At 44.2% G+C, this 27,973-nt stretch overlaps 1 protein-coding gene across 3 annotated transcripts in view; it reads right to left on the reverse strand.

The window, feature by feature from the left end:
* Positions 1–3,232: 3,232 nt before the first annotated feature.
* LOC138952782 (uncharacterized) overlaps positions 3,233–27,973 on the reverse strand; it is a 29,440-nt gene continuing 4,699 nt past the window's right edge. The window contains exons 4-18 of one of the 3 annotated variants that reach the window (XM_070324516.1): positions 27,759–27,952; positions 27,273–27,557; positions 26,708–26,819; positions 23,450–23,643; positions 22,625–22,909; positions 21,763–21,874; positions 21,099–21,244; positions 17,956–18,240; positions 17,261–17,366; positions 16,223–16,410; positions 9,384–9,562; positions 8,213–8,447; positions 6,861–6,972; positions 5,829–6,080; positions 3,233–5,316 (exon numbers count right to left, since the gene is read on the reverse strand). In XM_070324516.1, the coding sequence (XP_070180617.1) occupies positions 4,754–5,316; positions 5,829–6,080; positions 6,861–6,972; positions 8,213–8,447; positions 9,384–9,562; positions 16,223–16,410; positions 17,261–17,366; positions 17,956–18,240; positions 21,099–21,244; positions 21,763–21,874; positions 22,625–22,909; positions 23,450–23,643; positions 26,708–26,819; positions 27,273–27,557; positions 27,759–27,952 (3,248 nt within the window). In that variant the 3' untranslated portion in view covers positions 3,233–4,753. Of the gene's footprint in view, positions 5,317–5,828; positions 6,081–6,860; positions 6,973–8,212; positions 8,448–9,383; positions 9,566–16,222; positions 16,411–17,260; positions 17,367–17,955; positions 18,241–21,098; positions 21,245–21,762; positions 21,875–22,624; positions 22,910–23,449; positions 23,644–26,707; positions 26,820–27,272; positions 27,558–27,758; positions 27,953–27,973 lie in introns of all 3 variants that reach the window. The other 2 variants (XM_070324517.1, XM_070324515.1) reach the window with 2 other exon arrangements.

Genomic DNA, 27,973 nt, shown 5'->3' on the forward strand with positions numbered 1-27,973 from the left:
ATCAGCCACAGTGCACGCCGACTGGCTGATGACTGAACCTGTGATTCAGATGCTGACTTCTTGGTTGCACAGCAAAAGAAAAGGCTGAGAAAGTAGTGTACAGTGGACCCCAGTGGATCCACAAACTTATTCTCCAACCCCAGAAGTACAGTATAAAAAGAAGTAGTCTACGATCATTACATGGGTGATACAATTGGCCATTGGGCTTTTTAAAAGAAGCCGATGTTACGAAAAATAAAATGTGTAATTCTTGGAAATTGTTCACTGGAAGTATTCGATAATTATGCAACCATTTGATAAATTCGAAATTGTATACATCACTCAAAACCTTTGGAATGAATAACAAGTCGCGTAAGGCGAAATAACATTTAGTCAAGCTGTCAAACTCACAGAATGAAACTGAACGCACAGCATTTTTTCACCAAGACCGCATACTCGTAGTTTTGTCAGTCCACCGCTCATGGCAAAGGCAGTGAAATCGACAAGCCAGAATTGTGCGGTAATGGTCGCGCTGAGCAGGATAACACGCTTTTCTGTATCTCTATTCTTTTTGGCGTACTGAGTTTGTTTTTAATCCAAACATATCATATCTATGTTTTTTGAATCAGGGACCGATAAGGAATAAGATGAAATTGTTTTTAAATCGATTTCGGAAAATTAATTTTAATCATAATTTTCATATTTTTAATTTTCAGAGCTTGTTTGTAATCCAAATATAACATATGTATATGTTTTTGGAATAAAAAAATGACGAAGAATAAGATGAAATTGTTTTTGGATCGTTTAATAAAAAAGTAATTTTAATGACAAGTTTCCGATTTTTAACCTTTGCCGGATGCCGCTTTTGACTACACACTCCCGACGATGCGGGTTTGTCTGAACCCATACATTTGAAAGAGGGTTTTTACCGTTTATTCCTCTAACGACGATGCGGGTTTGTCTGAACCCATACATTTGAAAGAGGGTTTTTACCGTTTATTTCTCTAACGACGGGGTGGGTTCAGGGAAACCCACAGCGCTACTTCAGTGGGTGCATCGAGTTTCTCCCTTCACCGACCTCTTGCAGGGGAGGGAGAGGGGGAGGGAGAGACTGAGAGACTAAGAAAGAGAGAGAGAGAGAGAGAGAGAGAGAGACTAAGAAAGAGAGAGAGAGAGAGACTAAGAAAGAAAGAGAGAGACTAAGAAAGAGAGAGAGAGAGAGACTAAGAAAGAGAGAGAGAAAGACTAAGAAGGAGAGGGAGAGAGAGACTAATAAAGAGAGAGAGAGACTAAGACAGAGAGAGAGAGAGACTAAGAAAGAGAGAGAGAGAGATTAAGAAAGAGAGAGAGAGACTAAGAAAGAGAGAGAGAGACTAAGAAAGAGAGAGAGAGAGAGACTAAGAAAGAGAGAGAGAGAGACTAAGAAAGAGAGAGAGAGACAAAGAGAGAGAGAGACTAAGAAAGAGAAAGAGAGACTAAGAAAGAGAGAGAGAGACTAAGAAAGAGAGAGAGACTAAGAAAGAGAGAGAGACTAAGAAAGAGAGAGAGAGAGACTAAGAAAGAGAGAGAGACTAAGAAAGAGAGAGAGAGAGAGACTAAGAAAGAGAGAGAGAGACTAAGAAAGATAGAGAGAGAAACAAATAAAGAGAGAGAGAGACTAAGAAAGAGAGAGAGAGAGACTAAGAAAGAGAGAGAGAGACTAAGAAAGAGAGAGAGAGAGACTAAGAAAGAGAGAGAGAGAGACTAAGAAAGAGAGAGAGAGAGACTAAGAAAGAGAGAGAGAGAGACTAAGAAAGAGAGAGAGAGAGACTAAGAAAGAGAGAGAGAGAGAGACTAAGAAAGAGAGAGAGAGAGAGACTAAGAAAGAGAGAGAGACTAAGAAAGAGAGAGAGACTAAGAAAGAGAGAGAGAGAGAGAGACTAAGAAAGATAGAGAGAGAGACTAAGAAAGATAGAGAGAGAGACAAATAAAGAGAGAGAGAGAGACTAAGAAAGAGAGAGAGAGACTAAGAAAGAGAGAGACTAAGAAAGAGAGAGAGAGAGACTAAGAAAGAGAGAGAGAGAGACTAAGACAGAGAGAGAGAGACTAATAAAGAGAGAGAGAGAGACTAAGAAACAGAGAGAGAGAGAGAGAGACGAAGAAAGAGAGAGAGAGAGACTAAGCAAGAGAGAGAGAAAGAGAGAGAAAGAGAGACTAAGAAAGAGAGAGAGACTAAGAGAGAGAGAGAGAGAGAGAGAGAGACTAAGAAAGAGAGAGAGAGAGACTAAGAGAGAGAGAGAGACTAAGAAAGAGAGAGAGAGAGAGACTAAGAAAGAGAGAGAGAGACTAAGATAGAGAGAGAGAGACTTTAGAAAGAGAGAGAGAGAGACTAAGAAAGAGAGAGAGAGAGAGAGACTAAGAAAGAGAGAGAGAGAGAGACTAAGAAAGAGAGAGGGGGAGAGACTAAGAAAGAGAGAGAGAGACTAAGAAAGAGAGAGAGAAAGAGAGACTAAGAAAGAGAGAGAGACTAAGAGAGAGAGAGAGAGACTAAGAAAGAGAGAGAGAGAGACTAAGAGAGAGAGAGAGACTAAGAAAGAGAGAGACTAAGAAAGAGAGAGAGAGAGACTAAGAAAGAGAGAGAGAGACTAGGAAAGAGAGAGAGAGAGACTAAGAAAGAGAGATAGAGGGACTAAGAAAGAGAGAGAGAGACAAAGAAAGAGAGAGAGATTAAGAAAGAGAGAGAGAGACTAAGAAAGAGAGAGAGAGAGACTAAGAAAGAGAGAGAGAGAGAGAAACTAAGAGAGAGAGACTAAGAAAGAGAGAGAGAGAGACTAAGAAAGAGCTAAAGAGAGAGAGAGAGACTAAGAAAGAGAGAGAGAGAGACTAAGAAAGAGAGAGAGAGAGAGAGACTAAGAAAGAGAGACAGAGAGAGAGACTAAGAGAGAGAGACTAAGAGAGAGAGACAGAGAGAGAGACAGAGAGAGAGAGACAGAGAGAGAGAGAGACAGAGAGAGAGACAGACAGACAGTCAGATAGACACAGTCAGATAGACGGATAGACGGATAGACAGACAAACAGACAGAGCAACTGACAACAGACAGACAGACAGAGAGATACGGACAGACAGACAGAGAGACAGACAGTCTCTTGGAGACAAACAGGCAGACAGACACTGTTCCGCCGCTTTGGTAATTATGGGTGTAGCAGAACCCGCGCCGTCGGCAGAGGGATAGTTACAATCACTACTACTCTTTAAAAGTATGGGTTTGTGTGAACCCGCGCCATCGGTAGTGTTTATGTAAATTATCATAATCAATTAATTTTAATGTTTTGTCATGTACACACTAAAAATTTGCAGACAGAGAGCAAATTAGGTGTGTGAGAGATACTTAAAATTTCAAAACGATACCTTTAATGGTTCCAGAGTTACAATGATTTTAGTGTGTCTCTGGGTACAGGTGAACCCAGGAAGCACGGCAAAGGTTAATCAATCAATCAATCAATGACGCTTATATCGCGCATATTCCGTGGGTACAGTTCTAGGCGCTCTGCAGTGATGCCGTGTGAGATGAAATTTTATACGGCCAGTAGATTGCAGCCATGTCGGCGCATATTTACCTTTCACGGCCTTATTCCAAGTCACACGGGTATGGTAGACAATTATTAACTGTGCCTAAGCAATTTTGCCAGGAAAGACCCTTTTGTCAATCGTGAGATCTTTAACGTGCACACCCAATGTAGTATACATGGGGGGTGGTTCGGACACCGAAGAGAGTCTGCACACAAAGTTGACTCTGTGAAATAAATTTCCGCCGAATCTGGGATCGAACTCGCGCTGACAGCGGCCAACTGAATACAAACCCAGCGCGCTACCAACTGAGCTATATCCCCGCCCCAAATTCATTAATTATTTTTTAAGCCACCAAGCTGAAATGCAATACCAAAGTCCGGCCTTCGTCGAAGATTGCTTTGCCAAAATCTCAATCAATTTGATTGAAAAATGAGGGTGTGACTGTGCCGCCTCAACTTTTACAAAAAGCCGGATATGACGTCATCAAAGGTATTTATCGAAAAAATTAAAAAAATGTCCGGGGATATCATTCCCAGGAACTCTCATGTAAAATTTCATAAAGATTGGTCCAGTAGTTTAGTCTGAATCGCTCTACACACACACACACAGAGACAGACAGACACACACACACACCATGCCCCTCGTCTCGATTCCCCCTCTATGTTAAAACATTTAGTCAAAACTTGACTAAATGTAAAAATGGATAAAATACAAGAATTACAAGTTCAGAAAAAGTTGAAAAAGTAAAAAAAAGAAGGTTGAAAAATATTCTTGCCAGTTCAGAGATTCAAACTTGTGACCGCCGAGTAACCAATTGGTGGCCGATCGCTCTACAGATTGAGCCAACCAGGCACACAATTCTCTGAGTTGAAAATAAAAAATTTAGCTTTGAATATTACAAGTGACTTCATGGTTACTTTGTATCAGTTTGGAAAGTAAACTTAAATAGCATTATTTTCAAGTGTGACAGACATTATGTTGTCTGGTTCCTCCTAATTGGATTAACTAATCGCCAAAATGCACTGACATCATTGCATAAAAGCATTTTCCTTCCTAGAATGCCAAACGGTTTTGGAGATTTTGAAGACTTAGTTTGGGACAACGCTCTATGGTCGGTTTATTATGTAAAGGGAAGCAAGCAGTTAAACACGGGCATCGACGGTGAACATTATACCTGTGCCCACCCTCATAGTTAAATGGATACAACTTCGGTCTTGTATATATTCATAACTGTGTCAATGCTGCACTACAGCTTGGCTCAAAAGATGAATCTCCAGAACTAGAAACAAAATGTACAGTGCTGGCAATTTCAAGTTGGTCGTCAGGCAGAATTTGTAACCGAGCAACATCCTCTCTTGGTGTACATCTCCCTTTCTCTGTGTGTCTCTTCAAGCAAAAATTAGTTGTGAATGTCCTAAGGCATCCATCACACTTGTATGGTTTCTCGTAAACTGTGTGCGACCATGAATGGCGGCGTAAGGCAAACGCGGTGGAGAAAGATGCCCCACACTCCTGGCATTGGTGAGACTTTTCTGCTGTGTGTGTTTGCACATGACGTCGCAAGTGTGTAGAGTCAAGAAACGCAGCGTCACAGTCTTTGCATTTAAACGGTCTGTCGCCTGTGTGAATCCTACTGTGGACTGTCAGGTGTGCCGACTGAGAGAAGCCTTTGCCGCAGTCTTGACACACATATGGTTTGTCGCCGCTGTGTGAACGAAGATGGATGTTGAGTGCGTGGGAGCTGGTGAACGCTGCTCCACAGTGCTCACACTGATAGGGCCGCACACCTGCACACATCATTGAAACAGAGATGGTTTTAACTAATCCAGCTATTCTTTTTATTTCATATCGTGACGCATTTAGCCTACACGTACACAAGATGGTAACGGGTCTTGATTAATACAGCCGTCCTTCCCTCTCACAAAATCAGCTCGTCAACCAAAACTCCTTAGTTTTCCATCTGCACATTGGCACAACTTGTAACCGCTGCAATGACTGAATTATACTGTGGAACCCCCATTTTAAGTACATTTCATCCCATCACATCCCCAGGTTTAAGAACACTCTTTTTGAAACCCTAGTTTTTCAGATGTCCTGTTAATCCCATCAGTAAATTACCCCACATTAAGACTCCCTTGCTTTCAAGACGTAATTGGCTCAGATTTGTTCGAGGTCTAAAAAAAGGGGGAGGGCGGTTCCACAAAAAATGAAAGATTAATTCTGGGTTGAAAATGACAAAAATCATATTCTGCTACCCATGACTTTCATACTTTTTTGGACACTCTAACATGGTGTATACCTGTGTGCCTCCGCATGTGGATGGTGAGTTTGGTAGACTGTGTGAACGACGCAGGGCACAGTTTGCACCGGAAAGGTTTCTCACCGCTGTGTTTTCTCATGTGCTGTTTGAGCACCGAGCCCACAGAAAAGGCTGCCCCACACTGTTCACACACGTACGGTTTGACGCCAGTGTGCGAACGCTTGTGAACGCTGAGGCTGGATGCATGTGAGAACATGGCCCCACAGGTGTTGCAAATGTACGGTCTTTCACCTGCACAATCAAGAGAAGGATGACTGTGTGGATACACAATATAAGAAATAATTAAGTCTCCCCCCCCCCCCCCCCTTTGGAATTTGCAACATGATCTATGTGCATACTTACAGAAAGTCCTTCTCCATGTCAAGTCATAAGACTAGCCAAGTACAGACGTGAAGACAGAAAGGACATATAGAGGTACTTCAAGAAAAAGACGTAAAGACACCAAAGGACAAATAGTTACATCACACACACAAACAAACACACAATGTTTTGTTTTGTTTTTTGCAATAACTGAAAATTAACAATAATATACTGATTAAAATCTGAAATACCAGAAAGTAAAGTGGGAACTGGTAACTTCTACTAGTTTTAACCGTCATTTACATTTATTGTATAAAAACTCTAAATAAAAGCGTGGCATAACCTGCAGGGATCACTGACACGGAACACACCAAAATAATCTCAAAATCAAACACATTTACTGTCATGAATAAAGTCTGGGAAGTGCAGAAACTGTTTTAACCCTTACACTGGTGCAATTCTGTAACATATGTTACATAGCCACTGGTGAATTAACAGACAGAAAAATAAAGAAAAACGGTCATATACGTTTTTGCATCCATGGGAGGTAATCGGAACCGACCAAACAGACTGAGCCAGTAGCGCGACATATGTCGTGACAACCAGGTGACAGTATACTTAAAGACAACCAGCCTAAGGGTTAAGATTCTTTGGGTTTTTTTATTGTTGAATTACAAACATGACAAGACATAAATTGTGACATTCTTTTACCTGTATGCTTTCGCATGTGGACTTTGAGTGAGGTGGCACGAGTGAATGTTGCACTGCACACAGAGCATGACAGCTCCCCTTGCTGTTCATCCTTCTCTCCGGGATTGTGGTGCTGTGTGGAGAACATGTTGAAAATGACTACCTAAACCAGTGACTACATGAAAGTGCGTGTGTGTGTGTGTGTGTGACAAAAACAGTTTGTGTGGTGAGTGTGTGAACCTGTGTGTATGTGTGTGTGTGTGTGTGTGGTTGAGTGTGTGAGAGAAATAGAGAGAGAGAGAGAGAGAGATACCATAAACTTCCATCATAATTTCTATGTGTCTGACCAGATAAAGGACCTTTATTATTAAACAGACCTGGGAACCCCTGTTTTGCACTTTGAGTATTCTCAAACAAACTTGGTGTATTTTCAAAAAAATGAGCGTACTCCACACAGCGTTTGCACATCCATGATTAAAACATGCCTCAGGCGCGTCCCTCACACCGTTAATGAAGTTTACCTATACATTTAAAACAAATGCTTTTTTCAATTTTTACTGAAAAAAACTGTACCGTATTTGACGGACTACAAGCCGCGACTTAAAAAAAAAAATCGCATTGCGGCTTATAAAAAGATGCGGCTAAATGGTTTTCTAAACTTGAATAGCATTCACCTAATGGAAGTCGCCGCGGATTTTCATTTCGCTCGATTAGCGATTACCGGTACTTTATTAGCTCTCTACTCAAGACTCGGCGCTTTTCTCTTTCATTCGCGAATCTTTGTTTGTCAACAAGTCGTCGTGACAAGCGTACAGAGAAACACCGGATGTATCAGGATCTCGCACGCGCGAGATTTCGTTTGTTTGTGTCTCGCGATAGTTGGAGGAGCGAGAGCCGCCATGTTGTGTTTTCGTCTGCTCGAAATGTGCGCAAAAGTCGTAAATCATCCCAAAAAAGCTTATTCCGGGCGGGACTACATGTGTGTGTTGGTTACAAATTGTGTGTGTGTGTGTGATATTTTTCTTCAAACTTTTTCACTTTTCTTCTTTGTTTCACTTGTTTATTCTCAGAGCCGATTTCTCCAAATACCGTACTCTCGTTTGCCTGGTTGTTTTGATTGATTGACACGATCCTATTATATTTTTTTTGACAGCGGCTAATATAGTGACGTAATCATGTGCCAAAATACTGGATCGGCTTCAGGATGGGCTTGTGAAGAAAAGTAGTCTAGGAATTTTTCTCGTCGTATTTTTTCCCCACTGACCGTACTGAGCGTATTCTCGACAATCATGCGTACAAAATACGGCGAAATCGTATGGGTTCCCAGGTCTGATTAAAAGTTAAAATTTCTTTTAAAGAAAATATGCACAAACCTTCACCTGAGCCTCCCCTTCATTCCAGTAATCTTGCAGTGTCATCAACATCTCATTTCCAGCGTCTTCCCTTGTTTTCACTGTTTTCCCTGTATTCTCCTGTGGCTGTGCGTAGCTGACGTCACGTGTAACACTCTCACATTTGTGGCAAGAATGAGTCAACTTGGTTCCACATCTGCGGCACGTGCAGACGTCGCTGTTGTGGGCTTCACTCTGGTTCTTTGTTTTTTCATAGCTGAAATAATAAAACAAGAGATAAATGTCCATCTGCGTCCTTTCGCAGCTGAGGCATAAACAATTTGTATTTTGACTTCATAAAGTTTTACTTCATCATCATCATCATCATCATCATCATCATCATCATCATCATCATCAGTCTGGGACAGTCGCTGAGGAGGCAGAGACCCTTCTCCAGGCATTTCTGTTGGGGGCCGTCGACAGGAGTTCAGGGAAGCTGATCTGTGTCCATTCTTCAACGCTGTCGGACCAGCTCAGTTTTACTTAGACAGCCCTAAATGCAGCACGCTGAGGAGTCATGACAACATGACTCCTCTTGACTTGACTGAACAAAATAACAGCTAACTACTGGTGAGTAATGAGACACAAAGGGAAGTAAGCGCTCTAAATGCATACACAATGTGGAACAAGTGAGAGTTATGCGGAACCCAAGAGGATGGAGGTCACTTGTTCATTTCAATGCTTGTTATGAATTTTCTCAGGTGCCAGGAGATTGGATCCACATAACTCTCACTTGCTCTTGTTGCACACGTGGTATGCATTTTGACTTAGAGCTCTTACATCCCTTTGTTTCTCAGATCTGAAAACAGCGTTCTGGCTCATTTGCTTAAGATACTGGCGAGTTCTTTTCCTAACAGAACTTTTGTGTAGACCCCGTACTAAAGTGTGCTTTGCCCTAAGAACCCTTGCAGATGGCTGTCATGCTGCCCGCATGGCAGGGTAAAAAGAACACCATTTGGCATGCCAAACTCTCAACACAAGGTAACCCTGAGGGAACAAAAGGTCAGGAACAAGACAAAGAAGAGGAAAACCCTTCAAGACCATGTCTTATGTGTGTAGGGGGATCGGGGTTGGGGCTGAGGGTGCACTGGAAAAGCTAGATTTCAGAATTAAACGTGGTTGTTATTTGGTATGAGCATAAAGGACAACTTACTGCAGCATGAGGAAGCAGGCAATGTCCGTGTCGCTGCCCAGACCCTGGGCCAGCCCTATCTGTCGCCAACGCTCAAACGATCCCAAGTCAAAGTTTAGCTCCCACGTTCCCTGTCGGTACTGCTGCAGTCTGATCAACCGTTCGGCTTTCTCCTTCTCTTGCTCCTGCTCCAAGCTCCACTGCTGTACAACAAGTAAAAAAGAAAGAAAAAAGTTCTGAATCCGATTATAGATTTACAGTGGATAACATGGGATATTCGAAAATTTTTAATTAAATTTTCATTTGATTAATATACTTACCCGAGTCACATATTAGCATTGACGCAGTCGAGATGCTAGGTAGACTGAAAAACGCTATCCCGTCTATAGTATAAGGGAAGCAACCCAAGCAAAAAAGTAGCAAGCTTGCTACCCTGGGTTGCCTCCCGTAGCGTGCATCACGCCACAGATCTCGTACCAAATACGAGACACCCTCATTCGACTTCTAGAATACAAAGAAACTAAAAGCGGGGAAGGTGGGAGGGAATTACCTATGTGACTCGGGTAAGTATATTAATCAAATGAAAATTTAATTAAAAATTTTCGATTAAATTACATATTCTTACTCCGAGTCACATATTAGCAGATAACTCCAACAAGGTGGTGGGTAAGATCAAAAAGTTCAAACTCACTCTAAAGTTCTGGAGAGACAAAAGCCAGCTGCCGCCAAGGAAGGAATGGGCCGAGACCCATCCTGACAGAGGGCAGCAATGTCTGCAGAACCTGATAAGACAAAATCCTAGCGCCAGAAGCTGTGCGCAGGACATCATCCAAACCCCATAGGCCAAAAAGGCCAAGGAGGAGGCCCAGGCCCTGGAAAAGAGCTCGGGCCGAGCCGAGGGAAAGATAGCATAAGCTATGACAAGGCGGAGGGCAAGAAAATCCCTTGCCAAGAAACTGGCCCACTGCCAAAAGTCAGGAAAGGATCCCGTGAGAAAGCAACCACTGACTCACTCTAAACCCTTGCCAGGAACTGGCCCACTGCCAAAGGACAGAAACGGACCGAGAACCACCCTGATTGACAGCCGAGATGTCTCTCAGGCAAGAAATGCGAAAGACAACCTCAGAGAGCCAGTAAGCTGTGCCCAGCACTTCTTCCAATCTTCTGAACCGTAAAAACAGTCCGGAAAAGGACCCCAGTCTTGGATAAACCCGACCAAGTAGAGGGAAGGACAAGCTGCCCCCCCCCCCCCTTAAATGGAAGGAAATGCTAATGGCCTGGAAAAGATCCGTGCGTAAGGTTGCCGGCTAAGCCCTGAAAAGGACCGACCCTCACGGAGACCATAAGGCAAACATGCCAAAGTAAGAAAACTTTGGGATGGAGTGAGGCCCAAAGGCCGTTGAGAGAACAGTCAGCTCCGGAAGAGTGACCAAACTCCAAACCGGAAAGAGAGAGACGCCTGAGTATCAAGTACCAGGGTCCACCTCAATGAGCAAAACTCAAGGGAGACGGTCACCAGTCGTCCCATGCCCATCCCTGCGCAAGCAGAGAGAGGGGTAAAAAAGGGGACGAAGCGACCTAAGGTAGTGCCTAAGCACCGCAAATGCGGACCCGCAGTGGCCAAATCCTAATGTGACCGGAGACCGGAAACAAAATGACAAAAGCCAGCGTGATCGCAGAGCAGACTGCTTGTAGGTAATTGAAAATGAATCAAAAAACCCGAAACAGAAAGGACGAAGCTGGTAAGAAAGACGGAAAACCGTGAAGCGAACCAGCCGTCAGCCTCCCGAGACCAGAGTTCTCAGTAATAGTCATAGTTGCAAGTGAAGAAGGGGTGACCAGGCCGGAAGCCCAACCCGGCAGAAATCGTCCCAACTCACATCATGCAAGCATGATGGAGAAGAGGAAGAGACGAAATCCGCAGTCACAAGAACCAATTGCCAAAGTCGCAACACGACAGGCAGGAGACTATAACACAGGCTAAGGCCGAGAGCCTTGCTGCCCGTAGGCCGGCCATCGCAGCAAAGTACTCAAAGTACACAGGCACAGTAAGAAACCAAAAGTTTCGGCCGCCGAAAAAGATGCTGGCCTAGAGGCCAGCACCGAGAAAACTGGAACATTAGCTAGACCTCTGCCCAAAAGGGGAGGAGTAGCCAAAAAACCTGAGAAAAAGTGACAAGCCAAGAATGACTTCTCAAACATGCATTGCCCAGACAATGCACCCTCAGGAAAATCTGAATGTTACTTCCGAGGCCAACTCAAGTGAACCTTAAGTTTGGACGAAACACCAGAACGCGTCTGATCGCTAGAGAAAGACAAAGTCAGACTCGGCAAAAGACAAACCTGGACCGAGTCCAGAAGCTCGTGGCAAAGAGAAAACGGGGAAGCCCAAAGGCAGAAACCCCCCTTTAAACGGAAATCGACCTCTCAGCACCCATACGCTGGGAAAGAGAAAGAATGTCGAAGCCCGAAGCCACAAGCACAAGGAAAGCAACAACCACAAACTCCAACGGATGAAATGGCTGTTGCTCCCGCCGAGGCTAAAACCCCGAAGCCCTAAGGCCGGCTGTTGTTTCAAAAACCCAGCGTACCTATGACGGCTGTGAAAGAAACAATCTCACCTGAGCTGAGGACGTAGGCCGCTTAGGCTGAGTCCGCTTAGGTATAGCCTGCTTAGGAGCGGCCTGCTTTTGCTGCTTTCAAATTGAAGCTCAAAAGAAGGGAACCGCTGTTCTCTGTTGGTCTCAATCCCCTGCTTCTGGCATGAGAGGCCAGGCTGCCGGAGAGAGACCGTCCACCAAGGATGACGAACTGAGAATGTTCCTTGTCGACTCCTCAGAAAACCGGGAGTGGGCAAGAAACAAGTCCCTTCCGCACGAGACCGCATGGAAATAGTGCAGAGAGGACAGCCTCATCTGTGCCTGGTCCACCCTTGTAAGTGTGGAGAGGAGTGAGACACTTCCTCCGCGTCCTGCCCTTTACTAAGGGGAAAGGGCGCCAAGGAATCTGCCAAAGCGCGAGAAAGCGCCCGCAGGAGAGTCTCGGAAATGGAACTGAGTTCCAAAAGTTGTCAGCCCCCTTCCTCAGAGAATAGGAGATTCTGCCCATAGAGCGGCAGAACCGAATCCTTCCTCAACGGCTTCGTAAGAAGCGAAAGAAGTTCCGGCGTGACCGGAAACGGTGCACGCGGACGGGGAAAGGCCAACAGGCGGCTACGAGACGACCTTGGCCAAGGCAACTTCCTCTGGTCCGCTAAGGGCACGAAGGAGGAAGCCTGCGCAGGAGCGGCAAGGCATTCCGATGCCAGCTCCGAAGCTGAACCCTGAGGAACCAGCAACGAAACTGACGCCGGAGGCCACCCCCTGTCGAAGAGGGGGGCTCGGCGAAAAGGCAAAAAGGTGAAAAGCTACAAAGGGCGATTCTTCGAACCAGAAGTAGCTGCTTCCTCTTTGCCAACCGAAGTCCTTCCTGTTGGCAATCGATTGTGCTCATTCCCTAACTGAGGGGAGGATGAGAGGAATCAAAAACCAAGGAAAGTGGGAGAGAGGAGCTAGCGGCCACCACCGGAGTGTGTGGATGCTGCTGTCCCGACAGAGGCAAGAAGCCTGTATGCCCATAGGGCAAGCCTTGTTCGAAATTCACCGGTGACCAAACGGAAGCAGCGGGAACTGAACCGGAAAATCCGGGAGGAGCCGGAAGTGCGGCAGCAACAGCAGCGCTATGCCAAAGCTGGTGCTGAGCCACCTACGAGCTGAAGCTCGGAACCCAAAGGTAGGCCGTAGGCCAGAACCGGAAGTGACAGTAACCTGTGCACTACCCGCTTGACCTACCCTCCTGCCAAGGCCGGAAGCGAAGCTGCCGGAAATGGCTGCCGTGCAAAGGGCAAAGCTCAAACCGGAAAAGGCCATGGGCTGCCCACACACCGATGAACTAACATTTCCAGCCGGAGCCGGAATAGAAGCTGTCGCGGACGACTGCTTACGTATAGCGCAGCTCAAGCAGGATGGGATCATTATTTGTCCACCTTCCAACGAGGCACTACTTCCGTGAACCGGAAGTGCCGCTGTCGCGTACGACTGCCGACGTAAGGCAAGGCTCGAACCGGACGTGACAGTAGCCTGTGCACTAACCAGTGAACCTACACTTCCGGTCGGAACCGGAAGAACAGCTGTCGCGGGCGACCGCTGTCATAGGACAAGGCTCGAACCAGACGTGACAGTAGTCTGTGCACTAGCAAGTGAACCTCTACTTCCGGCCGGTGCTGGAAGCGGCTGCCGCGAACGACTGCTGACGTAAATTCGGAAGCTGGCCAGAGCCGCCGAAGGCAGCTGCTCCTCGTACACGGACCCGAAGTCCGAAACGCCACCTTAAGGGGACGGCTCAGAGCCAAAAGAACCCGACAAATGACGCTGCGAGGGAAGGCCGTAAGCCGAACGCCCATCCTGTTGGCCATCGATGAAACTCGCACCCCTGACTAAGAGGAAGATGAGAGTCACCAACAACCGAAGGCAGCTGACGAGAGGAGCTAGCGGCCACCACCGAAGTGGGTGGCTGCTGCTGTCCCAACAGAGGCAAAAAGCCTGTATGCCCAGGAGAACCACCGTATTCGAAATTCACCGGCGACACAACGGAAGCAGCGGGAACCGAACCGGAAACTTTAAATAGGGAGGAGCTAGCAGTCACCACCGGAGTGGGTGGCTGCTGCTGACCCAACAGAGGCTGAAAGCCCGAATGCCCAGGAGGACGACCGAATTCGAAATCCACCGGCATCCCAACGGACGCAGCGTGAACCGAACCGGAAGAACCGGGAGGAGCTGTAAGAGCAGACGCCACCGCATAGCTATGCCATGGCTGTGGAGTCTGCCAGCTACAACCCGGGAGCCCTAGGCCGGAACCGGAAGTGACAGAGGACTGTGCACGAACGGCTGGACCCACACTTCCCGCCAAGGCAGGAAGGGCAGCTGCCGGAAACGGCTGCTGAAACTGGGCAAAGCTCAAACCGGAAGGGACCATGGTCTGTCCGCATACCAGTGAACCAACACTTCCGGCCTGAGCCGGAAGAGAAGCTGCCGCAAACGACTGCTTACGTAGTTCGTAGCTCAAACCGGCAGGGACCATGGTCTGTCCGCTGTCCAGTGAACCACTACTTCCGGCCGGAGCCGGAAGGGAAGCTGCCGCGAGCGACTGCTTACGTAATTCGTAGCGCACACCGGCAGGGACCATGGTCTGTCCGCTGTCCAATGAACCACTACTTCCGGCCGGAGCCGGAAGGGAAGCTGCCGCGAGCGACTGCTTACGTAAGTCGTAGCTCAAACCGGCAGGGACCATGGTCTGTCCGCTGTCCAGTGAACCACTACTTCCAGGAACTGGAAGTGCAGCTGCCGCGTACGGCTGCTGCGAGCACATACCTTGCGGCGACCGTATCCCAAAAGGGACCTGCTCAGGTGCACTCCCGCAAGCGGGAGTCACCGAGCGCCGGCCGAGAAGAGAAACGCCTGCAGGCTGGACAGGCGATCCGGAAACAACAGGAACACAGGAAGCCAACGACCGAGGGTCGCACACCCCCGGGAGGGAGGCAGAGCTGGAAACAGGGTCCGTCCGCGCCATCTCTGTACGCACGAGAGTCCGAATTTCTGGAATCAAAGAGGACAAAAGGCTAGCCACAAGAGTGCCAGCCTCCGGCACAGGTACCGGGGTTGAAACGGACGTGGTAGCGGTCAAGCCCGCCGCACGCGAGCCAGACGAAGTTTCCTCCGGCGCCGAAATGGGCACCGAAAAAACGAAGTTAGTCTTCGGGTCAGAAACGTGAACCGTGGGGTTCCTAGCCGAAGAAGTAGAAGCCGAGGACTTAGGTTTGCCAGGGCCTTTGCCCTTACTCTCGGCCTTAGCCGCTCGCTTTTTCTCACTATCAGACATGATGTCACGCGAGAAAAACAAACTACTGAAAATACACAAGTCTCTAGGACGTAAAACTTCAGCAGAATAAACTAGCACAAGGTACAAGTTACAAGCAGGTAATAGTGCTACTGGTCGACGCTAAAAGTCCGAGCACGGACCCAAACTAACCAGCAAAAAACACCACGTGTATGCGAAAAATGGCGACCAAAATGGCGGCCACGGCAACAAACTACTGAGCGAAATTCACAAGTCCGCGGACGAGAAAATTCTCAGCAGAATGGCAATGCAAACAACAACAAAATGGAACAATCTCACCGCTAGAAACAGCTATGAGCAGACGGGGAGCCGAGGCTGGTGGGTGTCAAGCAGACAGCAAACAACAGCCTAGGAGCGAAATCAAGCACGACCTGTCTCTCTGGCTGAAAGATGTCGAATGAGGGTGTCTCGTATTTGGTACGAGATCTGTGGCGTGATGCACGCTACGGGAGGCAACCCAGGGTAGCAAGCTTGCTACTTTTTTGCTTGGGTTGCTTCCCTTATACTATAGACGGGATAGCGTTTTTCAGTCTACCTAGCATCTCGACTGCGTCAATGCTAATATGTGACTCGGAGTAAGAATATGTAATTTAATATCTGTACTAATCATGGTAAAAAATATTTTCTTTTCTTCATAAGAGGTGAGATAAAGTAACGTAACTATATATACATGTCAGGTTTCTCTCATAGTCATAGAGATGCGGATTGCTTTTGTCCTAGTTGCCATACATTACAGCTTTTTTTTCTTCTATATTCATGCGTGTGTTTGAGTTTTCAAAACCATGATACCTCAGCTGTAACCTTGGGATCTTCATCATGTGCATAGGGGTGTTCGGACACTGAGGAGAGTGAGCACAAACATCTCTGTGGTAAATAAGCATGACAAACAGCACTGCTAATTGTGCTTCATGTGAGAGACTACAAACCTCATTATTTTCCATTTTTGGTTGGGCCTCCGCATCATCGGTAGTATCCTCAAGCTGACGCACAATTTGTGATGCTAGGTTTCTGGCCTTGACAATCTGGTCTGTCTCCGTGCGCACAGAAACCGGGTTCTGTTCCACGTGATCCTGCACTGTGCTGTAGAAGTCGCAGGACATTTCTTGCCCTGCGCCTTTTCCAACATTGAAAGAAGTTTAGAACACTAAAGCGAGAAATATTTGGTCACAACTTAGTAAACTTGATAGATCTACAGTTTTAACTAGATGACAATAATTATTACTGGAATGAAAGTTGAGAATGTTAAATTCAACGTGTGGCCCAAATTACCCAAATTTACTCTATGATTTAGATACCCTGAACTGCTTGAAAATCAGAAAATTCATCAGGAAATCATTCTTGATTCAGGAATTGCTGATTTCTAAATCGGATTTGCCACCCCTGTCATTAAAATAGTTCTTTTTACAAAAAAACTATTTCCAGTTCTTTTGAAATTGAATTCGCTTTGATCTGCCAGTGTTTCTTGTGCTATGTACCGTAATAGTGATAAGTCCTTGGATGAAAACATAGCGGTTTTATCAGATTCAGAAATTAATATTAGACAGCGAAGGTTTTTGTTAATACCAAATGATTAGTGATTTCATTATTCATATTAGAGCATATGAGTTGATCTGCAGTGGATGCAAACTCTCACAATACTCCATTTTTGTGTGTGTTTCTGTGCCGTCGTTGTAGTTTTCGCTGTCGTTGCTGTTGTTTTTATTGGTTTAAATATTACACATTTACAATATCGTCCACCACATCATTATTTTGCTTCTAAGAACACATTCATAAATTTATCTTGTTGTGCTCCTATACTATAATGCTCCTTTACCATATTACACACTTCATGGCTTTGTATTTTTGTAACTGACTAGAACACTGTTTAATCCATCTGCCAGTGGACTGACTGGAACAACTCGCAATCGACCACTGTGACACACTGATGGAAATAGTCCACATAAATTGATCGTCTCGTAAAGTACCTTTTTTCCTTGATCTATGCATCATGCTTCGGCAAGATGAGAATGATGGAATGGGTCCCATTTCTCCTACCTCTGCGCCCTGCTCTGATGTAAACGCATTGTATATCTAGAAAACAAAGCAAGCAAAGACACAAGAAGTCATTATTTATCAGTCAGAGAATGAGAACAGTAGAATAAAGAAAACGTAGATGACTACATGGGCAACGGAGGGCAGGGGTGCATGCTACCCTAATAATGCACAAAGGACGTTTATCCGAAAAAGCGATTGTAAAAGACGATGGCGTTTGCATGGGTTGTGAAAGAGTTGTTTCTCTTCGAAAAAGTTAGGCATGTGACATATAGGACACCCTCTAGCGAGCTGCTTGTCTCCACACGTGTTCCCCCATACAAACTACACAGAGTTATTTCGGGAAATCGTCTATTGCTGTATGTCTTATGTTTTTGCTACTTATTGCATCATCTTTCTTTTTTTCACGAGGAAAGGTCAGGGAGATGCCTCATATACAAGCAAAACAAAGGAATTGAATAAAAAAGATTATTGTATTTACGGTGTGCCTTCTGTTTTTGTGTGTTGTTTTTGTTTGTTGCTGTATTTTTTAGTGTTTTTTTTTAAATGGTCATCACTTTCTTTACAAAGTAGTAAAACCGGTTTAAAATAACACGAAAAGCCATACGCCTGCACACATATTCCCTACCTGTAACACGGGTATATGAGGGTTGTCTTGGGCACGAGCGCACAGTTCCGCCTTGATGAACCTAGCTTTAGCCTTTTCCCTGTCAGGCGGATGGTTGTGTTGTTTGGCCCTGAGGACCGTGGGTGGTATGCCCAGGTCGGTTTTCACTCTGCCTGGACATCTCCTGTTTTTGCACCTCCAGTTTTGATACTGGTCGTACGCTCTGTCGCCTTTGTAGATGTGATTGGCGTAAATCAGGCTCACCCCTTGTCCATACCTGACCAACTCTGCCTCTCCCGTGTCAACCTGCACAATATTTAACATGTCAATGTTTTCATCTTTAGCTGACATGGCTGTGCAAGTGTTAGAGGCACAGTAAGCCTCCCGTAAACCATCGCAGAGCTCCCCGAGCGTCTACATACAGTACAAGCATACTTCCATTAAACGCTCACCGAACGGGAACATCCTGGCTGCTTTCTGTCGAGCGTGAGAAATTTTCAAAGAATTTATTTTCGTGGACTTGGCCCTTTACAACAATGGCGCCTCGTTTTGGTGCTGGATGGCTGTTATGAATATCCAGGAAATCACGCCCGGACAGTAAGCCTCCCGTAAACCATCACAGATACTGTCAGGCTTTTACACACAGTACAAACACCCTTCCATTTGAACGCTCACCAAACGGGAACATCCTAGGTGCCCTACGTAAAGAGCGAGCAATTTTTAATGAATTAATTTTGCAGATTGTCTCGAACACTTTTTGGACCCATCACTTTTTGGACTCAGGTCAAAAATGAGTTACTTCCCTTAAACTGGCGATAGCCGTGGATCGATGATAATCAGAAAGTTTTTGGACCGTGGTGCGTTTTTGCGCTAGACCTAACTTTTAAAATCTAAATAATAAATTGACAGCGTGTTTTCATCAAGACAAGATCAGTGCAATTCGAAGTTGTGAAAGTTTGAAAAAAGAAAAGCCCGGAAGCAGGGTCACGCAAGGGTCGTAGCAGACCGTTCAACAGTCAAAAGCCATCGCTAGAGTTCTTGTGAACCACAGCCGTTTGTTTCGTGCATAAAAACGTGCTATTGTAGATAAGCTGACATCGAGTCGCATTCAAATGACTAACTGACGACTACATTGTGAAAAAGGGAAACTGGATCACACGGGTTCACGATGGCTCAGGGGTAAGATAAACCACGCAAAAATAAATTCTTTGAAAATTGCTCGCTCTTTACGGAGGGCACCTAGTATGTTCTCAATCGGTGAGTGTTTAAATGAAAGGGTGTTTGTACTGTGTGTAAAAGCCTGACCGTATCTGTGATGGTTTACGGGAGGCTTACTGTGCCTTTAAGTCTGTTCATGGAGTGGGTTCAGTTATACACTCAGTGGCAAAATATGGCACACATTTTTTGATTTTGTGTCAAATATGTAATACAGTGGAACCCCTCACAACGACCCCCCTCTCTAAGGACTACCCCGCCACAACGACCCTTTTTTTTTTAACCGATGTGTTTCCTTATATAGTTGTCACCAGTGTAGCGACCACCCCGCTCTAACGTCTAAGGACCGACCTAACAGCTTGTGTAACGACTTTGTCAGACAAAGCCAAGACTCAGTCAGCGTAACGCATCACTCAGCGTAAGCAAAGGCACTAATTAACCGCTGAGAGGTGTGATGGTTCAAGTTGGGTGGGCTGAGTAAACATCACAAACCAATCATCGAGAAAACAAACTCACGTGACCAACACACACCGTTCAATTCAGTCAGAATAGACAGTCTTTGGACAGAAGAGCAGTGGAGATCGACATGGCGTCTACAAAGAAAAGAAAATATTTAACTCTCGAAAATCGAGTGAATGTTGTGAACAGACACAAAAAGGGAGAAACTGCCATCGCGATTGCAAAAAGTCTTGATGTTGGAAAATCGCAAATTCGAAGAATTATCCAACTCAAAGAAAACATTCTGAAAAAGGTGGGGAAGTTGTGACAAGGCAGTGAACGCACTCACCATGTACTGACATCATACGAAAGCAGCCACACAAACACAGCACAGAGGCAGAGGCAGGTGTGCATATGCTTTGTGAGAATAAGCGTTGAAAACCAGTTTGAATAAAAATCCAGCAGATAGAGCCGCATGTCATAATCATTCTTCTTGTCTGGCTTTATTGACTGCATGCCGATCTTGTGGCAGTGACTTTTCACTCTTCAGTCGGACTGTACACAAACCGCTCTCACTCTCCCTCACTGACTACCCTAAGCCCTGACAACTGATCCTTGGAAATTGTTTGGAAGAGTACACCTCTCTATTTCTCTCCAATGCTCTTCCTGCTGACTTCAGTGACACCGGACACCCCACTGAGTTTAGCCAGCTACCCCCCCCCCCCCCCCTCTCTCTCTCTCTCTCTCTCTCTCTCCCCCCAGCCATGTACTGTTTGGTGCTGTGGCCAGAGAGGTGTCACCGGCTAATTGAGGCCAGCTGCACTGTTCACTCAGAGCAAAACTAGTTGACTGTGTCTAACTTTTGACAAAGCAACACAACTGAAGGGTTCACAGATTAGGTAACCGACTCACTGGTCAAGGCTGCAGGGAAACAAGAGTATCTTGTCAATGAAAGAGGTTACACACAGATACGCGATGCTGAGAACGGTGGCCGATTTTTCACTCTCTTTCTCGGAGGGCCTTCATCATTGCAGGGACTGCTGTAAAGAAATGCTTGCTCAGAAACTAACTCTTTTTGCATTGAAACATGCACCAGAACTGGTGGACACCATCGACAATGTCAAACATGAAATCGAAGCAGTTTGCTTGAGGAAACGGTCGTCAGCAACTCAAACTTCTCTGTTTTCTTTTTTTAAGAAAATCTGAGGTGACTTTCTTTGTGGCCCCGCCCCCTCCCTCTGTAAGGACCCCCCTCCATAAGGACCGATTTTTGTCAACATTTTCAAGGTCGCTAGAGAGGGGTTCCACTGTATCACAGTTCACACACAATGAATTCTCACTTTAAATACTGTTAACAAAAGCCAATTTACTGCGGATTGTACGTACATTTTTTGTAATCTACACCTAGGAATGATGTCATGGTTTTGTTTTTAGTAATCTTCACTTAGGAATGGTGTAATGGTTTGCAATTTCATTCTTCAAATTTGTTTCCATAAGGAGGTCCAATGTACCTCGTTCATTTCATCTTCCTCTTCATCTTGCAGAGAACTTCCCTGCTGACCCCCAGTTTCTGTAGCTGTACTTTCACTACCACCTTGGTGCTTCTCCGTGGCAACAGATGCTTCGGCCACATTTTCCTCTGCTGTGTAAACACGTTCTATGAAATTGAAAGCAAAAAACACAAACTGATTTGTTAAGTAGGAATACTAAAGTATTTAAGCAGTAACTTTTTGGTGCCGATTTTTCTTGTCACTTGAGTCTTCAGTGTCACTGTTTGCTCAGAACCTTTAACATAATCCTCATCAGAATACAGTTCATTAACCTCAGGCTCAGATAAATTCACTACGCTGAGATATCAGCTCACAAAGATACCTGACTCAGCGACTGTCAATCATCACAAGTCACACCAATGGCAAACAATGCAGGTGCGTCCGAAAATATATGTCAGGAAAACCATGACCATAGCAAGGAAATTTAAAAAACAAGAAAATTCATCGACATGCAACAACAATTGAATCCAAAAACGGTGTATGCTGTTTATTTGATTGCATAAAACGAATTGTCGGCAAAATAAAGTCAATAAAAATGTCAACCTTATAATTCTATATGGTCAAGGGAGTGAACTGGTAAGAGTTAATACAATCAATGAAAAGTTTGTTTTCAAATGATAACAACCTGTTCCGCTTTTCCTAGCTCTGTGCATTGTGCTTCGGCAGGACTCAAAACTTGGGAAGATCTCGATGTCTTCACCCGCCATTTCCTGCTCCGTCATCAAGTCCTTATACACCTGCATAATTATATATATTTACATATGCAAATCACAGGAGAAAAACAAGTTGCGTTAAGCAATATCAAAACATTCAGTCAAAACATTCTGTCAGCCTGAAACTTGAAGATCAACACTGCAATTTCACTTTTCAGGATCAGCCATCAACAAGACTAGTGAGGCTTGACAAACGGAAACCTGGAGAATGCGACGGGTCACGCTGGTCTTCACAATACACGAGCACTAAGGACCGATTTTCTCTCAATTTTTATCACATTTTCAGAGTAAACAATCAATGTGGCAGTGTACAAAACTGGGCCAAACATGGCGGCTGAATGGGTATATGCTTTTTGAAAGGTACCACAGCTGCCTTAGCCTGCTGACCCCGGGTCAATGACAGTTTTGATGTCCCACAGGAAACTTTGCCAAGGTCATAGTAGCAGAAACATCTGTACCACAACAGAGGGAGTGGTATGTTTCTTTGTATAGCAATGTGGGTATATAGATGTGTACTCATCTTTAGTCATACACAGGGCAATATTTGTCAAGACATCACAGGGGTCAAAGTCCCCTAACAAGTTGCACCAAATAGTAATGGTCCCAAAAGTAGGGCAGTCTGCTTAGAGTGTTTGAGAACACTCATTCACTTCAGAACTAAGGTTTGAGTTGAAACATAAAGACAGCAGGCAAAGGTACGTATATATCCTCAAGTTCAAAAGTTCACCAATACTTTCATATAACAGTATACCTGTAAACCTTAGTCAAGCATACCTGTGATACGGGAGTGACAGGGTCGGCTCTGGCACGTGCACAAAGTTCTGCTTTCACCACAATTGCCTTGGCCTCTACTTCATCTGGCAAGTGACTGTGGGTTGTCACTTTGAGCACAACGGGTGGATCTGAAAAATCTGATTTGAGTCTTCCTCGGCAACCTGAACTGGTACATTTCCAGTGCTGAAAGTCACCATTCACTTTGTCTCGCCTGTACACGTAGTCAGTGAAAATCAGGTTCATCCCACGCCTTGATTTCACAATTTCAGCTTCCATTCTGTCCAACTGCACAGTAATCATCAGTTTAAGTTGTTACTTTTAGTGTTAGCGTAAGATGTGTCTCGCTGACTGTGTCAAAGTATACACCCAGTCTGCCAGATCTATACTGTTTAGGATGTTTCAAGTTACATCTCCAGACAAGAGTTAAGGCAACATAGTAAAAAAACAAAATTTTTTTTGAATAATTAAAAATATTCACCAAAATCAATTTAACTCCTAATAAATTTTGTTTTAGACTGCTTCAAAGAAGAAACATAATGAAAACCAGTTAACAATAGGATCCAAGGGCATAATAATCTTTTTTAGTAAAAACAATTTATAATTTTATTCAAATTTAACAGATGTCGAATGTTTTTATTTCGAATAATTGTAAAATATCATCAACATTTATTTAACTGCAACAATATTTTTTTTTACATTTTCAGACATTATAAACAGACAACCTGGACAAAATGGGTCTTGAAGTAGATGGAATGGATGTATGTGTATGTGTGGGGGAGGGGGGGGGTAATCTTGGAGGGTTTCAAAACCAGGGTTCCACTGTACCTCATTCATATCATCTTCCTCATCATCTTCCAGAGAGTTTTTATCTTCCTCGTCATGTTGTAGAGAATTCTCCAGCTGGTCCTTCATATCTGTAGATGTACTTTCACTACCACCTTGGTGCATCTCCACGGCAACAGATGCTTCAGCAACATTTTCCTCCACTGTGTCGATGTCTATGTACACCCTTGGTTGTTCTATGAAATTAAACGCACAAAAAACAAACTGACATAGTGCAAATGATTCGTTAAGTAGGAATATTAAAGTATTACTTTGCTGGCAAGGCTGCCAACACAAAAACGCAACCGTCACATGTACCGGAATGTGTATGTCTGTGCGTATGTGTGTGTAGAGCGATTCAGACTAAACTCCTGGACCGATCTTTATGAAAATTTACATGAGAGTTCCTGGGAATGATATCCCCGGACGTTTTTTTCTTTTTTTCGATAAATGTCTTTGATGACGTCATATCCGGCTTTTTGTAAAAGTTGAGGCGGCACTGTCACACCCTCATTTTTCAATCAAATTGATTGAAATTTTGGCCAAGCAATCTTCGACGAAGGCCGGACTTCTGTATTGCATTTCAGCTTGGTGGCTTAAAAATTAATGAATGACTGGTCATTAAAAATCTGAAAATTGTAAAAAAAAATTTAAAACGATCCAAATTTACGTTCATCTTATTCTTCATCATTTCCTGATTCCAAAAACATATAAATATGTTATATTTGGATTAAAAACAAGCTCTGAAAATTAAAAATATAAAAATTATGATCAAAATTAAATTTTCGAAATCAATTTAAAAACACTTTCATCTTATTCCTTGTCGGGGGCGGGGATGTAGCTCAGTCGGTAGCGCGCTGGATTTGTATCCAGTTGGCCGCTGTCAGCGTGAGTTCGTCCCCTCGTTCGGCGAGAGATTTATTTCTCAGAGTCAACTTTGTGTGCCGACTCTCCTCGGTGTCCGAACACCCCCGTGTGTACACGCAAGCACAAGACCAAGTGCGCACGAAAAAGATCCTGTAATCCATGTCAGAGTTCGGTGGGTTATAGAAACACGAAAATACCCAGCATGCTTCCTCCGAAAGCGGTGTATGGCTGCCTAAATGGCGGGGTAAAAACGGTCATACACGTAAAAGCCGTGGGAGTTTCAGCCCATGAACGAACAAACAAAATTCCTTGTCGGTTCCTCTTTCCAAAAACATATAGATATGATATGTTTGGATTAAAAACACGCTCAGAAAGTTAAAACGAGGAGAGGTACAGTAAAGCGTGCTATGAAGCACAGCGCAACCGCTACCACGCCAAACAGGCTCGTCACTTTCACTGCCTTTTGCACTAGTGGCGGGACTACGTTCAGTTTCATTCTGTGAGTTTCACAGCTTGACTAAATGTAGTAATTTCGCCTTACGCGACTTGTTTTCATTGTAAAAAAACTCCAAAGTATAAGGTCAGTAGTATCTGAATTAATGCTGTTTATATCAACCTGCATTTCTATGCGAGAGAGAGAGAGAGAGAGAGAGAGAAAGAGTGTGTGTGTGTGTGTGAAGTTTTCATGTGTGTGTGACATGCACCTCTTACTGCCAAATAGATCAGACACCGATTGACCAAAACAATAGATTTAGCTAATATTTTGCCTATGATATTTTCAGAGTATGTTAAAACAAGTGTGAAAAAAATTAGAGAAATCAATTGGACAGACTTTATTATACAGAATTTTGAAAATGATGAAGAAGATAAACGAGTGCTGGATAAACGAGGGCTGTTCTGGAAGTCCTTAGAATCTCATATTAGCGCACAGCTCACCTAATTAGACAACGCCATTTTCTAGAAGGATTCTTCCTGAGCTGCAACACACTTTAACATTCTGTAGAAATACCGTTCAAACATGTTGGCGCGAGTGTTTTTGCCGATACCCTCAATGACCCTCGTTTACTCTCGGACAGTAGCATCAGGGCTTTCCTAACGGTTTCCGCGGAGCTTTTTCTTTAAATGTGAAAACAGGAAAACGTTGAAAGGGGCAAATTCAGAAAAATATAGTGAACGGAACTGCAGGTAGACATTCTAATCTGTTTAAAATTCGATTGATTTGGAAGCTGTGTATAAAGGGACATTGCAATGGAGTAGCCTCAACCCTCAAGTACCCGTGGTTGGCACCAAACTTTAAACACCACGGGCAGGCAATGATGCATGTACTGTTCTAAGGTAACCGTGCGATGCTCCACTTTTAGAATTGTGGCGATCTGTCCTTATTTTCAAAAATATGGGACCACCTTCCTCTTGCCAGTGTTCCAAGATCACCAATAGCTGATAGGGGTGGAGCCGTTTAGGAACATTAAAACGGCTGATTGATGTGTTGCACGGGGTCAGATTGACAGACCCAAATCCCCATCGCCTGTGACAACCTTAACAAAATCCTTACACTCTCTATAGTAACAATGGGAGAATATTTGTATGCACATTTCGAGACATACCCCCTTTTGTACACAAGAAAGAGCACGGGCACCCACTGTCTGCAACGCGTGTGTACCCGTAAAGGCTGCGCTTGTGCTAGATCAAAACGATTGGCGCCGATTCAATTATCTATGTGTCCTTTAGCTCCGTGTGTGTGATTTGTGCATCATCTCTCTTCAAAGGCATCAATGTTTGACGGTTTGTTGCAGAAACAGCATTCAACTGTCGGGTTGGTCGGGTGTCATCTTTGAAGACGTGTCTACCCGATTTAAATTCATTGTAAGTACTCGTTTAGGAAGGAGCGTTCTTCCCCCCAAATTCCCACAATATGCAGTAGGTGTGAGAAACATAACAATCCTTTCAGAGGTGTTTATACATCATTGTTGTAAACTCCCTTTTTTGAGCTCCATGACAGGCAAGTAGAGCTGTTTTCTTTGCAGAGGAAACTTTGAGATACATGAAAATTTGTGTCATCGCCAATGAAAGATTGAAGTATGCATACGTCATTGTAAATATCATGAGGCATTGCCAGGAGCTTGGAGTCTAAGGACTTCCAGAACACCCTACGTATTTGTCCAATCAATTACAATCACAGGACCTATTTTGGAAGAGATATAAATCAGTGGTTTACGTTTGTTCTCATATAAAGATTTTTCAAATTTTGTACACATTTGTTATTTCAACACATTCTGAAATGATCACAAACAAAATATTAACGAAGTCGATTTTCGGGGTCAATCACTTTCGTATGTTTTAAAGTGATATTTCCTGTAAGACAGTGTAAAAATGTTGTTTTCAAATGATAAAAACCTCTTCCGTCTTTCCTGGCCCTGTGCATTAAACTTCGGCAGGACTCAAAACTTGGAAAGACCTCGATGTCTGCGCCTGCCACTTCCTGCTCTGTCAGAAAGGCGTTATACACCTGCAGATGCAAATCACAGAAGAAAAATAAACACAACCACATAATGTATAACACAGTTAATAAAACTACATATTAATAAAATATACACACAGAATAAAGCAAACAAAAACCCTTTCTAGACAAGACAAGAAAAGCAAATGCCTTCACAAGAAAACAAAACAACAGAGTTCTTGGTTCCCTGACCAAACCTCTTTTTGTCCTCCTGAATCCTAATCAATTGTTTTAATTTTTTGTTTAACCATTCATGACAAATGACTAAACTCAATCTGCCCCCACATCAGTGGCACATGCTCTTTGTTTGGTTTCAAACGTCATGAGAGCTGAGAACTCTGAGTCTTTGCACCTAGCGAAATATACATCCCACATTCTCTGCTATGCCTTGTAAGTGGCAAGAGCTTGGAATATTGAGAGAGGTTCCATGGCATAGTAACACCCCACTTTAGACAAGCATACCTGTGATACGGGAGTGCCAGGGGCAGCTCTGGCACGTGCACAAAGTTCTGCTTTCACCACCTTTGCCTTCACCTCTTCTTCATCCGGCATGTGACTGTGGGCTGTCACACTCATCACTGTGGGCGGATCCAAAAGATCCGACTTGAGTCTTCCTCTGCATGCTGAATTGGTACATTTCCAGTGCTGAAAGTTACCATTCACTTTGTGTCGTCTGTACACGTAGTCAGTAAAAATCAGGTTCATCCCATGTCTTGATTTCACAATTACAGCTTCCATCTTGTCCATCTGCACAGAAAATGAGAAAGATTGATAGAATTGTTGACTGTGTCAAAGCATACATCAAGATAGATCTACACACCAAGGTTTACGATTTGTCAAGTTAAATCTGTCAACAGGAACAAAATGCATGGAACAGACATTATGACCAGAACATGTGGGGAAACCGGGTCTAAAATTGCAAGGTCTTTAAAGAAGGTTCCACTCTACCTCGTTCATTTCATCTTCCTCTTCATCTATTGGAGAATTTTCATCTTCCTCATCATCTTGCAGACAACTCTCCTGCTGATCGTCTGTTTCTGCAGCTGTACTTTCACCACCAACTTGGTGCATCTCCATAGCGACAGATGCTTCAGGCACATTTTCCTCCGCTGTGTCGATGTCAATGTACACACTTTGTCGTTCTATCAAATTGAAAGCAAGAA

Source organism: Littorina saxatilis, linkage group LG17 (genome assembly GCF_037325665.1).
Source record: "Littorina saxatilis isolate snail1 linkage group LG17, US_GU_Lsax_2.0, whole genome shotgun sequence".
Classification (NCBI taxonomy): domain Eukaryota; kingdom Metazoa; phylum Mollusca; class Gastropoda; order Littorinimorpha; family Littorinidae; genus Littorina; species Littorina saxatilis.